The 18,081-nt window shown below is 34.9% G+C and overlaps 1 protein-coding gene across 1 annotated transcript in view; it reads right to left on the reverse strand.

Annotated features, from left to right (window-relative positions):
• LOC126881583 (ankyrin repeat domain-containing protein 50) overlaps window positions 1-18,081 on the reverse strand; it is a 162,287-nt gene that overhangs the window by 8,801 nt on the left and 135,405 nt on the right. Inside the window, exons 11-15 of the mRNA XM_050645929.1 lie at window positions 15,674-15,883; window positions 13,903-14,102; window positions 11,067-11,220; window positions 7,949-8,135; window positions 2,988-3,203 (exon numbers count right to left, since the gene is read on the reverse strand). Of these exons, the coding sequence (XP_050501886.1) occupies window positions 3,032-3,203; window positions 7,949-8,135; window positions 11,067-11,220; window positions 13,903-14,102; window positions 15,674-15,883 (923 nt within the window). The 3' untranslated portion in view covers window positions 2,988-3,031. The remainder of the gene's footprint in view (window positions 1-2,987; window positions 3,204-7,948; window positions 8,136-11,066; window positions 11,221-13,902; window positions 14,103-15,673; window positions 15,884-18,081) is intronic.

Consider the following 18,081-nt stretch of genomic DNA (forward strand, 5'->3'; position numbering starts at 1 on the left):
ATCAATTGAATGCCGAAAACCCTCGAAACTCTAGAAGATGACGTCCGTTGAAAGTCAAGGTAAAAGTAAAGGTCGCCATTGGATAGCCAGGAAAAAATCCTAGACTACTAGTACTTTTCCTTGATCCAAACTTCTACATGTTGGCAGATAACCAGTAACTCAGGGAATTGGAATACCCAGTAAATCTTATAATTTTCCGAGTTTGTGCCTCTATATCTTGAAAATCCTTTATACGATTGAGTTATGCCCATGAGAACTTTTTATCAGGATGCTTCAAAGGGTATTTTCCCAAAGTATGAACGAAATTCACTGGGATCTAATTTCCAGAAGGTTTGTGCGGGGTACTTTAAAGAACAGAAACCTACTAATCCTAATACTAATTCTGATGTCTGAAAAAGGTGACAAAAAGAACAGGAAAACTGAGAAGTAAGAAGACGAAATCGTAACAGAATGCAAGGTGGAAATGATAGGTGAGTGGATACTGTATAGGAACAGAGAATGGAACGATCATGTAGGTAGAATGACAAACGATAGGGTAGTCAAGATAGCAAGTGACAAATTTTCGTCGAATAAAAAAGTGTTCCGACCACAGAAACGATGAAGTGACATTAAGGCACAACCCCAGAAAATATAAACAGGTATAATTGCCTAATAAGAAGTTAGACAATGTTGTTTCAAAAAAATCATGTACTTCGTTTTAAAAACATTCGAACGCAACACACAAATCAGAAATTAGCATGGTATGGCATTCACATGGCATATACCTCCACCTTATAAACAAACCAGTACTAGAATATAAACGCTGATGTGTTTCCGCAGTGGTTGTTACCTGCATTACCAAATTTAGAGCTGAAGCCCGAAGCCTGAAGAGTTAGTAGGTAGTAATAAATAAGACACAGCATTTCGCCGTCGGAACATAGAGAACAATCGATTAGTGGCCCTATGGATTCTCACTATACCGTGCTCAAGATACGTTTCTATATTAAGAGTGTACTAACGTAACAAAATCATTATACTAAAATCACAATAAAGATGCACTAGAAATAAACAAACCAAGACACATTGAATGTTACGAGAAGCACTCCCGAATCATGATCTACAATGTATAAACTTTGTAAATCATGATTTGGGATTTACAATGTATTAATAAGGTTCCTTATTAATACATTGTAAATAAAACAGAAAATATTAAGACAAAAATCAAATCACCGACCAACAGAAATCGCAACACCCTGTATATTATACTATTAAGCATTAGATGTAGAAAGTGTTTTTCGGAATTAGTGAATCTTATTCGGTTAAAGACATTCCCAGAAAATAAGAAAACAATATATTGGTTTTTCTACCGTTTAGTTAGATAGAGAAGTCGAGAAGAAGGGATTGACATTGGAAAGTGCAAGAAACCTAACGCAAGATCGGAAAGCATGGAGACTACAATGCCAAACTCAACTCCACCAGCTTTACACCTAAAGGTAGAAAGGCTTAGGACTAAGTAAGTAAGTAAGTAGTTAGATAGACATTTTGTAAACATTTAACGTGGAACTTTCTATTGTATGGATTACCACAAAAAATGAAAAGAATTATACAAAAGTTTAGGTTTAGTGAATGTTCATGGGGGATAGGTAATCATCCTTTTTTCCGTAGAAATTAAAAATTTTTATTATGTGTTTACTAAGAATGACTTACGGATTTTTGGATAGTAGAAAGTTGGTTTTTTTTGAGAAGACAGTAAAATTTGCTTGGATGAAGATACATCCTGATTGGTTCAATAAAAAAGAGGAGAGAGATTTAATGATTTGGATGGAGTTTTGCCAGAGAGGTAAAGGCATTGTGAGTTGAATACCGGGCGAGTACACTACAGTTTCGGCGGAGACGACGTTGCTAATTAGCCAAGTTTTGAAAAAAGTATAGGTATGTTGTGAAAAGTAATATTTGTGTTTGTGGAAAGAGTTCCAACTGTGGTAACAGACAGAAGAAATAACTGACATGCTGTAAGTAATAAACAGATGTATAATTTTATACTGGACTAAGTCGATTAGTTGAGATATCCTTGTGTCTGAAGAGAAGGGGTTTGTTCATGTAGTTAAGATTTGGAGCAGAGGAATTAACAGGAGTATTAGGAGAAACTGAAAATTACGAGCAAGGTGGACAAGGCATAATCAAAGGAGAGTAAAGTGAGTCATCAATTTTGGGGACAAAAGGTTAGTTTTGTCATTTTAGTAAACAGAGACTATCAATCACGACCACATATTTAAATTAGTGTTATTCGTTTTGTTGGTTTTTTTATTGAGAATTAAAATAAATTATAATTTATCGTGAATTACTAAAATTAAGAAATCTTTGATTTGGATATAAGTGTAATTAATTTTTATTGATAATTTTGGATGTATGATTTGATGGATGGTTGAAATTTTTTATTATTCTGATCATTGTATATGATATATGTTTATTTAATCTTTTTACTTTTAATATTTGATTGGTTTTTAAAATATAACATTTGCTTTATAATTTCATAATTTTGCTGTAAATTTATTTTCCTATTGTCTATCCCTTTCCTCAAAGGCAACTAACAAAAAATACTTTAAAGCCACGTTTTGTTTTAATTAGTAAAAGAGCCCTGAGATATCATATTAATTTGTTAAAAAATAAGTCCAAGTAGAGAGAGAAGTTTAAAATAAATATTATAAACATACATTTGAGCAAACCACAACAGTATAATATACATTGTAAATCATGACTTGGGAGTGCTCCTCGTAACATTCAATGTATCTTAGTTTGATTATTTCTAGTGCATCCTTACTGTGATTTTAGTATGGGGTAGCAAAGCAAAACTTAATATTTTCTGGTATCGAATCTGCAGGTAATAATACACGTTCGTTTTGAATCCCCAGTGTACACAACATACAATTACATAAGAAAATAGTTTATTCTATTGATTTGAATGTCGATTCTGCCACAAAATAGATTAAAAACCCCTGATAACTTACCATTGTATTGACTAGTTGGCTGTGAATTAAATCCCTTCTACCTTTTACAAAGGTGTTTCTTTACGCCAATGGAAACTATTGGTTTTTGAGGCGGGATTCGCTCCCGACGTCGATTTGCGCAGGTTCGCCGCGGCGCTATCGAGTCCGTTTTTCACGTTGGCGACGAGCCGTAGCGCCGGATTCGTCACTATTCCGTTTCTCTTAGGTTTCTGATTGCTACAAATAAAGAAAATACAATGTAATGTTACGGGTGAGAAACAAAAACAAGGAAATGTTATTTATACATATTTAAAACAAATCATTTAAAATTAATCGGTATTGGAAGTTTCACCTAAGTATAAACACAATCATTTGTTCTGTACTATCATTATGAATGCGGCAAATACATTTAAACGACCAGAACAAGATTTTTATTCAAAATCGCATTTACATTACTCATTAGTCCATTTACTATAAATTGTCTCAACCTTTAAACTCTCTTCTGGGGCACCTTAGAGACACCAAACCTGTTAATCCAAAGATGGTACAAAACAGTGGCGTACTGATATAGCAGCGGGCCCTGGTTCCAGTTGGGATGCGGGCCCGCTTGCCCAATAAAATCACACATTGTATATCTAAGATAAGTCCGGAATTGGATAAACTAACTAATTCTAAGCAACTTTAGTTTCATAGATTGTTTTCACTAAGTCAATACTTTTTGAGTTATTTGCGAGTGAATATTTTTATTTTTCAACAAAAAAAACTACGTTTCTAGACGGTTTTCGGAAATAACTCAAAAGTCCTCTGTAGACCCAGTAGGAGCAGAGTCGCAGGTAATGAAAAGTAGGTTCTTATTCGTCAAATTCCAAATCGAATATTTTAACTCATCACACCTTTTTTAAAACTATTTAAAAAAGCTGAATTTCTTTTTTTTAAGTTTCTAGCATCAAAAGTAAACAAGGTACGCTCAAAAGAAAGTTGGTCCCTTTTCTTGGTAAAAAAAAATAGTAAAAATCACCACCTAATTAGCATCTCAAGTGAAGCTAATAGTTACCGCTTCACAAGTTACTTGATTTACCTATGTAGTGTTTATATCATTTTTGTAAGTTTTATCGGTTCTCATTTTTGAAAAAAATTGGTTGAGTAAAGATTGTCTTTTTAATTATGAAAAAAAAAAACTTTAAATAACTTACCAATGATTGGTGATACCAAAAATCTCAAGTAGTAAAAAAATATAGGTTTTGCTATTGTAAATGTTTTGGACTTTTTGTTTTCCTGAAGACAAAAATTGGTTAAGGTATGACTATTCAAAATTTGTATACACTCGTGATTAGTGACTCGTTTAGCCCATTTAACTGCAGCCTTTTCAAAAATATGAACCAAGGAGCCTATGAACAAATGAATCTTACAGATAATTAGAGGGTTATTTTCACGATTTTTGTTACTAACAAAAAAAAGAGACCAACATTACTTTGATAGTAATTTACTTACATTTTCATTCGCAAATAACTCGAAAAGTAATGACTTAGTGAAAAAACAGTATAGAAAAAAAGTTGCCTAGAATTATTAGTTAATTCATCCAATTCAGGACTTATTTTGAACGTAAATTTTTTCACCCCAAGAAGGGGCGAAACCCCCTGGGCAAAAGCACACATCGGCACAATATAACTTTTTTTCTTTGACATATTAGCTATGTGTATGCCAAATTTCATGTCTATCCAAGCCGTTCTTTACATTTTGTTGGTTTGAAGGTTTTGCAATATTTTACCGAGAGTGAATGGACTATTAAAGTAGTAAATTAATGTTAATCCTACCGTTATTATTCTTACCGCTATAATTGTCTATATTTATGGAGTGTTATGAGGGTGCTATCAATACGAACAAAAGGATCCTCGAGCTTCTTGGGATTATTTTTATGACCCAGCGTATAAAACTTACATTGAATATCTGTTCCCGAATTACTGTAACTTTGCAATTTACAACTCTTACTCATAGATCGTGCTAATATAAAAAATACAAAAGTGTTTGTGTTAACACGTATTTACGCAGGCACCGGCGGTTATTCTAAACAAGTGTTGATACAAGGGTTTTGTTTAGCAGGTATAACGACGTAACCTTACAATCGCGTTCTCTGTATTTCTTAATAAAGGTTTTCAAATTTGTTGATGAATAGATATTTTTTGTTTTTATTTATAAATACCTACACAAAAATTAAAATTTATTAAGCAATTTCGTAGTGTGTACTTGTCTAGTTCAACATGTCCCAAACAAATTAGAAACAAAAGAAGCAAAAAGCGCGTATAGCGGGCCCCTCTCAGTACGCCACTGGTACAAAAACAAGGTCAGAATTGGCCGATCAATAAAGCATTCAAAAATATTGATAAAAAACTCTCGGACAATTTGATGAATCTCAATAAACGACATATTAGAACGGCTACCGAAATGGTGACTGGACATTGACATTTTTAAGAAAACTTCTATTCAAACTCGGTAAGGTGAACGAACCATGGTGCAAAAAATACAAAATGAAAGAAGGTACTGTCATGCACATCCTATGTCATTGAAATGTGCTAAGTGACATAAGGCAGGAATTTACTGGCCAACTGAGAAATGAACCAGTGTGATCCTAAAACTGTCAATAAGGAAACTATTGGCCTTTGTTGAAGCCACAGTGCTTATTAACGAGTAATGAAAAAAAAAAGGGTATAGTACAAAGGTCATACCAAGTGCCAGAGATTAGCGAGTCTCGCCTGAACTAAGAAGAAGTGGAGTTTCCTAAGGAGCCCTATTAGGATTTAATACATTATACTCTCTCTATAACGAACACGGGTATTACGGGGTTTCGCTTAAAACGAGGTACATTAATTGTCCCATGAAATTAACTATAACACCTCTATAACGAGGCATATTTGGTTATAACGAGGGAAATTATGTTGGAAAAACATGTTTCCTTACCGGTTTTTGGACCCTACCGGAAAAGAAAGGCTCCTATGAGACAGTACAATGTTGGAAGTACATTTGAAAGAATAGCTTTGAGAGCGATCTATTTCAGGGATCTGTGATAAACTAGGCATGAAGAAGACAAGAACCACGGCCTATCACCCGCAATCGGATGGAATGGTGGAGCGTATGAATAAGACAGTCGGCAAGTATTTGACAAAGGTGGTGTCCAATCATCAGCGAGACTGGTACCAGTATCTTCCGTTCTTCGCAATGGCCTATAGATCTGCTGTTAATGAATCAAAGGGACAAACACCAGCAAAAGTCCTATTTGGACGCAAGATGCGTCTACCCTGTGATTTAGAGTTTGGATGTCGACCTGGAGAAGATGTGGCTGGTGAGGATTATGTGAATGAATTGCGAAGAAGAATGGACGATATACACGAGTTGGTCCGTTCTCATCTTCAGATCGCTAGCGACCGAATGAAGAAACGATACGATACCCAAGCCGAGAAGGGATGTTTCAAGGAGAACGACAAAGTCTGGCTTTATAATCCAAAGAAGCGAACAATTTGTTCTCCCAAGTTGCAGCAGTTCTGGGAAGTCCCGTACCTCATTGTCAAGAAGATTAATGACGTTATCTACCGAATAAGCAAGATTCCTAGGGGAAAGCCGATGATAGTCCACCATAACCGGTCGGCACCGTACGAGAGAGACCACGACGTAGATGAAGAAGTGGAAGTAAACCAAGTGCGAAAAGTATCCGACCTCACGTTTGAGGAGTTCATGGGGGCCTATAGAGGTACCGATAGAGCGAGACATGGTGTTACCACTGAAGAAAAGCGAGATCTACTCGCACTTCCTGATGACTATTCACTGGCCCATACAATCCCGGCCAGTATCCGAGACGAACGAGGGTTGGCATCGGCCTTTCGAAGGAAGTTTGGTCGAGTTGCAGAACTTCAATGCCAACTGCCAGCTCCTGGCAAAGCATTGAAACTCCAAGATAGATCACTATTCTATCTGGTAACAAAAGACACTGTCCATGACCAACCTACCTACCAAGATGTATGGGATGCATTATTTCAATTGAGAGAGCACGTGTTGGAATCCGACGTGCAAAAGTTAGCCATGCCAAAGTTAGAATGCCGCCAATTAGACTGGAGAGTTATCCGAAATATGGTAGAAGAAATTTTTAAAGACACCGAGGTCCAGGTGTTAGTCTGTTGCAATCCGCATAGTTACTGGTGCGGAGCGAAGACCGTCTCCTGCCACTTTTATACAACTGGGAGTTGTAAAAGAGAGTCCGTTTGCCAGTATCAGCATCCAGTTCGAGTCCCGACAAGGTTCCAGGAGGAACCATTTCTTAAGGAGGGGGCAATGTCACGGTCCCAGTCCGGCCCTGTCAATTCCGGAAGATTCTGGCGGCGGACTGTCTGAGACCCTTTCTGTGGGCGAGAGAAACTTGTTTACAATCGGCGTAATTACAAGGCCATCGATTAACCTTTTTATTGCTCTGTAAATAATATTTACCTTTCGATGTATCTGGAAATCAGTAGACTAATTGTACATAACTATATAAATAGACATTTTTGGAATTAGAGTTTAGTGGTGAATTTGAAACCGTCGGTGTACTTTGATATGTAACGGGCGCGGTATTTTTGAATTTGTAATTAGATAAATTAGTAGATTTGGTGTAATAAATAAATTAAATATCGTAATTTGTAAAATACAAGATATAAATTCAGTGTTTTTCATTTGTTTAGTTGTAAGTTATTAAAAATAAATAAAGTCAACTAAAATTAAACATTAGTGCCTAAAAGATCATAGAAAAGTCAAGACAGTTTTGTAACACAACTTTTAACCAGATTACTGCCAAACATTACTAGGCAATATACCAAAGAGAATTTATGCCGTTTTAAAACGTAAGGGTGACTTTTTGCACCAGACATTACTCCTTTTTATAATCGTTGTAGTTGATACAAGTGTGAGATATTGTTTATTGTATTGTATAATATAATTGTACAAAAAAATTTGATTACCTTGATTTGGAATTCTGAGTATCCTGAGCAGGTTCTGGCTTCTTATCTTTGCTAAAAGGCGACCCACTGGTGTTGCCCAGGATGATTCTCATGTGAGTATCACGGGCAAAATGGGTGTCGGGAGCTTTCGCAAAATTATTGTGCCTAAGAACTGGTTGATAGATATTCATAGCGCCTAAAAAGGAATCTGGAACACACCAGAATGAGGAATTATGTTCTATTATTATAAAAAAACAAAATATTTCTTAAATTACCAGACTTCAAGCTATTTCCTGATAAGTTACCTAAAATGGGTGTATGGTTTGAAAATTTAGAAATTTTAGATTTTTTTATTATTTTAAATGAAAATACATCTTCTTTCGACTGGGTTTGCAACATATTCGCATCAGCGCGCTTGAGTGTAGTGAGAAACGTTCAACAGCTGCTTCAACGTTCAAAAACATATTCCGGTGTGCATCACTTTGCGATTTGACAGACAAAAAAGAAATTGAAAATAAAATTGTCAAAACTTTAAACTCGCGTTTTTCTCAAAACTGCTTTCTTCAAAGGTGATGGAGATTGTAACTCAAAAGCTACTAGACCAACCCACCTGAAATTTTGCAGAGTTTCTTTAGGCATTTCGTGATGTAATGCGATCGAGATATTTTTTGTTTTATGCTTATTTTTTGTTTAATCATAATAAATATGTTGACCCTTTTACAAAAAGTTTCATTATTTTGACTATTAGTATGGTCTAACTAGACCCAAACCCAGACATCCAAAGTGAAAGTTATCCTCCAACACCAAATTGTTCTATATGGTCCACATAATGTTCAGAAAAAAGTCACACCATTTTGAGCGTCGGGTTTGGGGAGGAGAGGGGGAGAAATCGGTAAATTCGTAGTTTTTTACGTTTTTCGTCAATATTTCTAAAACTATGCGGTTTAGCATGAATAACCTTCTATACAAAAATGTTCTACATTCAATTTAAAATAAAAAAGGTCCTATGTATAATCCTTCTAAAATGAATGGTTCAAAAGTTACAGAGGTAGTATAGTATAATTGGTCCAAAAAAGGCCTCACCCAGACATCCTGAGTAAAAGTTTTCCTTCAACACCAAATTGTTCTATATGGTCCACATATTGTTCACTAAAAAGTTACACCATTTTGAGCGTCCGGTTTGGGGGGGGGGGGATGGGGGAAAAGTCGGTAAATTAGTAGTTTTTTTAAGTTTTTCGTCAATACTTCTAAAACTATGGTTTAGCAAAAACAATGTTCTATACAAAAAAAATCTACGTGAAATTTAAAACAAAAAAGGTCCGATACATAATTGTTATAAAATCAACGGTTCCAGAGTTACGGAGGGTAAAAAATGGAGGTTTTCGACACTTTTTATGTTCTTTGGGCAATTTATAAAAAATTTCTTTAACAGGATTGTGTTTTGTAAATAAAAGTTGCTATTTCAGTGGCCGATGATATGTTAGTGATAAGCCCTTGAAGCAACGTCAACCTCACCACCCAAAATCATCATCAATTGCCCAGATAATATAAAAAGTATCGAAAACCTCCACTTTTCACCCTCCGTAACTCTGGAACCGTTGATTTTATAACAATTATGTACAAGGCCTTTTTTGTTTTAAATTTTATGTAGAACATTTTTGTATAGACCATTGTTTACGCTAAAGCATAGTTTTAGAAATATTGACGAAAAACGTAAAAAAACTACTAATTTACCGACTTCTTCCCCATCTCCCCCCCCCCCCCCAAACCGGACGTTCAAAATGGTGTACCTTTTTACTGAACAATATGTGGACCATATAAAACAATTTGGTGTTGGAGGAAAACTTTTACTTTAGATGTCTGGGTTAGGCCTTTTTTGGACCAATTATACTATACTACCTCCGTAACTTTGGAACCGTTCATTTTAGAAGGATTATGCATAGGACCTTTTTTATTGAAAATTTAATCTAGAACATTTTTGTATAGAAGATTGTTCATGCTAAACCGCATAGTTTTAGAAATATTGACGAAAATCCTAATAAACTACGAATTTACCGATTTCTCCCCCTCTCCCCCACCCCGACGCTCAAAATGGTGTGACTTTTTCTGAACATTATGTGGACCATATAGAACAATTTGGTGTTTGAGGATAACTTTCACTTTGGATGTCTGGGTTATGCCATTATTTGGATCAATTATATCATACTATATGAGTGATACTAAAAAATCAAAAATCGGTAAAACTAAAAAACTCGACAGCGTTAGCTAATAAAATCTTTTTGAATTTTTTGTTCCACATAATCCAATGACCAGTTATAATCCACCGCAAAATCTATTTTTTTTTGAGGTGTCTGTAAAAATTGGCCATCGTTGGCTTATTTTTCAATATTTTGCCTTGAAATTTTTTTAATATGTTGTGAATTGTACTGAATATGTTTATTTAATTAAAAAATAAAATAATTCTACCAAAGTTTCAAAAATAATTCACAAAAATACCCTCCCTCTTAAGGGCCAGAAGTTGTCGTTGTTTTTGGGGTCGCGGAACATGAATACTACAACAGAACCGACCCCCGGAGCACCTGGTGAACAGGGTTACTGCTTAGGCACGTCATCTGAAATTTCGAGGGTTTGTTGATTTCAGACCATACCTCCCCTCTTAACAATACATGTATACATTAATGTACATTCTGTACATTGATGCAACACTAGACACTAGCTAAATTATCCTCGAGTACTTCCTCCTACTTATCTCCGAAGTTAGAACTTTCTAAATCATATATACGCCTCTAACAATAATTGTGTAAGTCAGTTATGCGTGTTTTGGTAATTTGTAAAATATATAATTTGCCTTTCTTCTCTTCTTGTAGTTCCTTCTCCTATCGGAGGTTGGCTCTCATCACAGCTATCCGCACCTTATTGGCGGCTGCTCTGAAAAGATCTACTGAGCTGCAACTAAACCACTCTCTTAGGTTTCTCTTTATTTTTACCTAATTTGCCTTAGGTACTTTTTAAATCGTTACTATGTACTCCATCTATTACTTTAGCTTTACCTCTCTAAATGTCTAGGTACCGCTCAAGTCACTAATTATTATTTTGAATACGTTCACTACTATATTGAATATCAATTAGAATTACTTACCAAACACGTTAGGGGGATCGTTCACTGGACTTAAGGGAGGTGATGCGTATATAGGGCTTTGTGGTTCGCTTTGGAGAGGCGACAACAACTTACTTAGAGGTCTCGTTTTGCCGCCTCTCGTACACTGCTGAAGTTGCTGCGTGAACGACATGGGCTGCAAAGAATAAAACAGTAAATGCTACAGTAACAACATTTGGAACGAATTAATACAAATAATTATGTTTTAATACATTGTTAACGGGGTTTATAGACCATCGTCTGGAATGGATTCTTCAGACATTATGAAAGGTAAAAGTCGGTAACTTTTGTCGCTCACTGATGAGTTAGTTATGATCGTTACAACATCATGTTTGATAATGATTGTCACAGCTGAAGACTAAACGGCAGGAAAAAACAGTTACGTATCACATATTATACACCCAAACATAGCGTATTCGCGGTGTGCAAGTACTTGGAGGGGATACGTGAAACGATCGTGCGCGAATAGCGGAGAAATATTGCATCTTTCTTAAATAATTCATATTGTCAATTAAAATTGTCAAATTGACGTATATTTCATACCTACTGTCATTGAAGAAGAAAAATTATATATTGCTCCACAATATTGATATGATATGATATGCAATTATTATATAATGGTAAATGTAATTAATTGTATTTTGCTTGCAGTACTGCATTTTAATAACCAATTTTATTTACTACATATAATTGTTTACGTTTTAATAACATAACCTGAATCTTTCTTTTTCTGAATCTGAATTTTTTCTTCTTATTATTTTTTTGGACTATAGCCTTGACAATTATGCAACAACCAGGACCATATGATTGGCCAATATAATTAAAATTGCGAATAAAGTTTCACAGCGTAGAAACCAGGCTTCGCTTTTCCGAACTTGCACGGTCCCAATACAAAATAACGGCTGCTAGAGCATATCTTTCTCTCTCTCTCTCTTTCTCTCTCACTCTCTCTCTCTCTCTCTCTCCTGTCGTTTCGTCATTACGAGGAGCCTGATTTTCTCCAATACTCCTAACAATTATTAAACTTAATTATTAAACTGTTCCACAATTAAAACTTCCCCTGTTCCAGTGTTCCCGTACATCAAAGTTTGTCCGACTAGACACCGTTAAGCTATTAACAAATTTTCAGCTTGATATTAATCAACCTTTTTTTGGTACGCGGGATCCACGTCTATTCATATTATTAACATAGCTCCTACAGGATTAATAAAATTTGATATCTGATGGTTGCATCTTAGATTTTGGACCATCTAAATTAGTATGCAGAACTTTTTATGGAGTATCTTTTTTTCGTAAAAGTAATATTAAAAAAGCTTCCCATACGTGGCCAACTAAAGTACACACGCTGCATATTACATGCACATTATACATTTTAAGTTTTGTTTAAGAATAATATGTATTTGTTTCAAGGTTTTTCACCAAAATCGTTAAAATTAAATTGTTAATATAAAAATGTGTAGCAAACCAGAGACTATCTGTATATTAATAATTACCCCAGGAAGTAAATCATTTAAAAATCGAAAAATTATTGGCCGCTGTATAGCAAACCAGAGACTATCTGTATATTAATAATTACCCCAGGAAGTAAATCATTTAAAAATCGAAAAAATATTGGCCGCTGAAATGCTAAACGCATTTAGGTACATCATATAAATTCATGTTGTTCTGAAGCTATTTCCTTGTGGCATTTTTATGATTAACTATTTAGATGGGAAATAAGCCACAATTAAATTGAAAAAATAATTTTATTAACGTTTCGACGCCCAAATCGGGTGTCGTTGTCAAAATACAAAATACTACTAAATTAAACAAAATTGTTGTTGCTAAGTAAAAAAATTCTTCTAATAATTTATTGAATCTGACTCATTTATATACGTTTTAAAGTAGAAGACTTTAAAATGATATCGCCAATATTTATGAGTTGCGTTCCTGGGGCGACTTTACTAAAAGATAGTTCATTCGATTACATGAAATAAATCCCAACTCAAGAATATCCGTCACAAAAAAATCATAGCATGTGATCTGTCTTTAAAAAGACATCCAAATGCAACGATGACAGTAAAATTCTCGCGTTAGAGATTCCATAGTTAATCACGAGGGAAAACCAGGAAAAAACCTCGTGATACTATCCCGACATCGTAAGTATTTGGTCTTACATTTAATTTACTCTCAAAAAACTAATACCAAATTCTGACTTTAATATGTTTAAATTATAAATAATATTAATAATACATAGATATACAATAAGTAATACTAAAATAAAAAAATTCGTACTAACTCGATATGTTATTGACTTACTAATCGTGGTATTTTCTTGCTATTGACTTCCTCTTTCAGTATAGGTAACTACGTCCTACTGCATTCTATAGAGGAATTTGCGACACAATTGGTTTCATTTAGCATAATTAGAGCCGCTTCTTTGATTTTTCTCTTTTTACTATCTGATTCTTTCAGGACTATACTTGAATCTCTCCACTGAACTCTATGTTCATTATCCCATGCGTGTTGACATATTTGAGATCTATCAAGCTATTAACAAATTTTCAGCTTGCCGTTAATCAACTTTTTTTGGTACGCGAGATCCAGGCCTATGAATACTGTTGACTCTGCCTATCACCATTATTTTCGTCTTGTTTTATTATTTTTTTAGATCAACTTTAATGCTTTTCAACTCAACTCTTCGCAAGACATCTAGAATTTCTTGTTCATTTGATGCTAAGTGTAGTCTCATCAAAAAATCTTAATTTTTTTTTATTGATCCCACTTTTCTTACAATCTATACAGTCTCAACGTAAATGTAATATAATTAAAAACGTACCTGAATATTTTGCACATTCTCCCTTTGCCTATCTCCATGCCTACTGGACTGGCTGGAACCGGTTAGATTGGAACTAGATTTAGAATTGGAACTGTGATTACCTAGCGACACCATCGACCGTCTCTGTTGATCAGACCAATCCCCTGTACTTCCGGAAGGATAAAGAATGGCACAAGATGGTTTGGTTTCTGCAGTGGAAGCTAAAAAATCACTATATTTAGAAACAAATTTCCACAATCCAAGATAAGATTTTTAATGTATATCTATCGAAAATCATTGTAATTAGAGAGGGCAATTAAACCATTTATTTGTACGGCTTTATTGTATTTAGCGACAAATTTATGCCTAAGTTAAAAAAATATGTTCAAACAAAAAAAAAATAAAACATAGGAAGAGAAACGAAGAAAATGAAGAGGTACTTTTTTAAAAAAGAAAAAACAATGAAAAAAAAATGAATTTTGTTTGAAAATCTTTATTATCATAAAAAAGATTTACAATTACTTCTTAAAGATAATTTCTTTCAAATGTTGATCATGACTGCGGTTAAGATGGTCCATTCTGAAGATCTAATTCTCGATGAAGCGCTCGAGCTTTTTGATTGGTATTTGACCAGTGACGAGTAATATTGACCTTCAATGCCTTAATCGTAGCCGGTTTATTCATGTAGACTTTGGACTTTAGGTAGCCCCAAAGGAAAACGGCTAGGGGTGTGATATCACAGGATATAGGCGGCCAATTCACTGGTCCGAAGCGTGAAATAAATTGCTCAACGAATCGTTTTTGCAGTAAAGCCATGCTTTCATGGGATATATGGCTGCTGACGCCATATTTTTGGAACCAAATGTCATTTAAATTATTAACTTCAATTTCTGGTACCAAATGGTCCGTTATCATGGTGCAATAACGGTCTCCATTCACAGTAACATTCTGGCCGGCCTCTGTTTTAAAGACATGGACCGACGATGCCACCGGCCCATAAACCACACCAAACAGTGTTTTTTTCTGAATGTAATGGCAACTCTTGAACCTCTTTCAGTTGCTCATCAACCTAAATACAGGCATTTTGTTTATTCACGTCCTCATTAAGTCAAAAATGGGCCTCATCGGAAAACAATTTTTTTGCTCTAAGCGCACGAAACACATTCCTCATTGAACGCCTATTTTCGTAGTACAGCTAAATAATTGAATGGTGGGCTGCAACAATGTTGTAAGCGACACATTGGGTCAAAGTGAAGTTTTAATGCAATATTATTGTATATCCAAAGACCCATGCGAGCATCTTTCAATCTGGCTAAAAACATTTTGCCTTCCCTGAGTTTTTCGTACCGCAATGTTGGTATCCGTATGTTCATAAATAGCTTGTCAATATATTTTTTTCATCTCCTGCATAATCTCAATTCTGTCGCTTACAACATTGTTGCAGCCCACCATTCAATTTCTAGACGTTGCCGAGTTAAGTCTTTCCAGGATGAAATGTGAAATAATACTGAATAAGAAAGCAGCTTTAGGTGATACAATTCATGCACGATCTCCCAACAAATGCTCACCAAAAAAAGTACCTCTAAATGAATCACGCTTTATAATGTATCTGAACCGAAATATAGTTGTATATAAATAAGGACCAAAGAAGCAGCTTAAGTAATAACCCTTCTGCTTCTTCAGGACAGTATCTCCATTTACGGTTTTTGTCTTTTCAACTCAAGTCTATTGTAAAAAGAGCAGAAAATATAGCTGAATAAGTGAAAAAACTACTCAAATCTTCATATCTTACCTGAGGTAATTGAGTTGGCGCTACTACTAGTATGCGCCACTTTGTGTGATCTAGCATTGTACTCCTCCAACAGTCTTACAACTCCCCTATGGCCGGATTTGGCGGCCACCCTCAAGGCATTTCGTCCACAAGCGTCTGAATGGTTTGGATCCGCTCCGTGTTCTAATAATGCTACTACGCAAAGTTCGTGGCCCTCTTGAGCCGCTATGCCTACAAAAAATACCGTTTGTATCATTTCTGAAAATAATTCTTTTACGTGGGATTGAAATAGTCGAACTACGGGGACAACGTTACAAAGTATTGGCTTAGTCCATAGATAACATTGCTACAAATAAAATTACTGTTCTGTTATGTTGACAGACTTCCTATAAGAATCATTAATCAACTAAGGGTATAATAGGCCACCTCACAAGAAACTACAACTTATACCGTTTTAAGAAGAATCCATCAAATTCTCTGAGCCAACTTCTTTTGATGTATAAAACATGGTGTCACCACTTTGTAGCTGAGTCATAACAGCTCAAGTACTAGAAGATGTAACGACAAATGTATCCTCTGGGAAGATTATGCAAATTTAAGGCAGGGAAGCAAATTTTCTCAGCTGCTTTTTAACCCATATTCAGAAGAGATAGTTCAGAAAGCACTAAAGGAAACATCAAGTGGAATTAAAGTCAATGGAGAACCTATAACATCAAATACGCCGATGATACGTTAGTAATCGCAAAATCGATTGAATAATTGCAGATTCTGATGAATAAGATAGTAGATAGTAGCGAAGAGGCCGGACTTATACGCCAGTCAATGAGAGCAAGAACAGGACATTACCTCCGAATTTTATCCTACCGCATGGATTTTAATGAAATTTTGGGAATAGCCTCTATTTATCTCCTAATTCCAAGTCTACCCTATATACTTTGACGCTTTGATCTTGGGGGCAGTTCCCACCCCTTCAAGGGGGTGGACAATTTTTTGGTCAAAATAACCACGGAAGTGGCTAGAGAACCTATGCTAGAGAACTTTTGGAGTTATTCGTGCTTGAAAATTAACCATTTTCATTGAAAAATGACACCTTCTCGGACGGTTTTTTGCGAATACTACTGAAAAAGTATATATAAACATTTTTGTATCTGATAAAAAACAAGGAGAGTCGTTCCTTTATAAATCTTCTAGTTACAATACAAAAAGAGATATCGTAGAGAAAAGAGTTTCTTTTTGGTGGATGCTCAAATCGGTGTATTCAACTTGAAATAACAGAGAACGGTCGATTTTAGGTGTATAATGCTACCAATACCTTTTGTAGTGGTTGAAAAGACCTTTAAAATGGGCAGTATTAAATGTCGATTACATTCAAACTAAGCGAGATATGCTGCAAAAAATTGATGACTAATGTATTTTAAGAAAAAATGAGAAGTATATTTAACCTCTCATCCACCAGAATTTAAATGCATCGTTTTCCTTCTACAATACCTTTTATTATAGTATTATTTCAATGTTCAAAAAGTTGAACGGGTTTAAAATGAATGGTTTTTGAAAAAAAAATTAGATCAAATTATAGAGCGCAATCCGAATTTTCAATTTTGGACTGGCTTCGGGTGGTTTTAACCCTGTAGGGGTTTATTTGTCCAGTTTTTGCGAAAACTATAGTGCGACACACTTTTATAAATTATGGTAAAATTACATATAGATTCAGAATTTTCTATTATTGACTAGGCTCGGGGTCGTTTCAACCCTATAGGCGTTGATTAAAGAAAATTATATTAAATTAAAATTAAATAAATTGAAATAACGATAAACAAAATTAAATAAAACTAAATAAAATTAAATGAAATCAAATAAACATAAATGAAATTAAATAAACCTAAATAAAATAAATCGAATTGAATCGATTATAATCGAATATATGATGCGCTCAAAGCAACAGTGGCCCAAGCCACAAATTGGGTATTTTTAGATTAATATATCAATAAAAGCAGCAACATTAAATCTTCGGATTAACAAGGGTCTACACAATCTACCTATATATTTGGCTAAATGGAGCTACATAATTTTTAGCGCCATCCCATAAGCATAATGGAAATACAAATGGAAAGATTGCATTCACCTCAAAACTTCGTTTCTGGGGTTAGGCCACTGTTGCTCTGAGCGCCTCATATAAGTCGGCACTTCTGTCGGCACTCTGCAAGTGCCGCACTCTTTTTTTATCAGCGACGTAACGTAATTCTGGATTATACCACCAACGCTGTCATACAAGTATATTCAACAAGTATATTCATTAGAATAGAGAAGAATTGCAGAAGCCTGGCCAAATACTAAAAACTAAACAGCTAAAACTATCAAAGATATATTTCTGTAATGAAAATTGTATTTCAAGATTCTTAAAATATTTTACAGTGCTTCAAGAGCAAAAT

The sequence above is a fragment of the Diabrotica virgifera genome, chromosome 3, assembly GCF_917563875.1.
Source record: "Diabrotica virgifera virgifera chromosome 3, PGI_DIABVI_V3a".
Lineage (NCBI taxonomy): Eukaryota > Metazoa > Arthropoda > Insecta > Coleoptera > Chrysomelidae > Diabrotica > Diabrotica virgifera.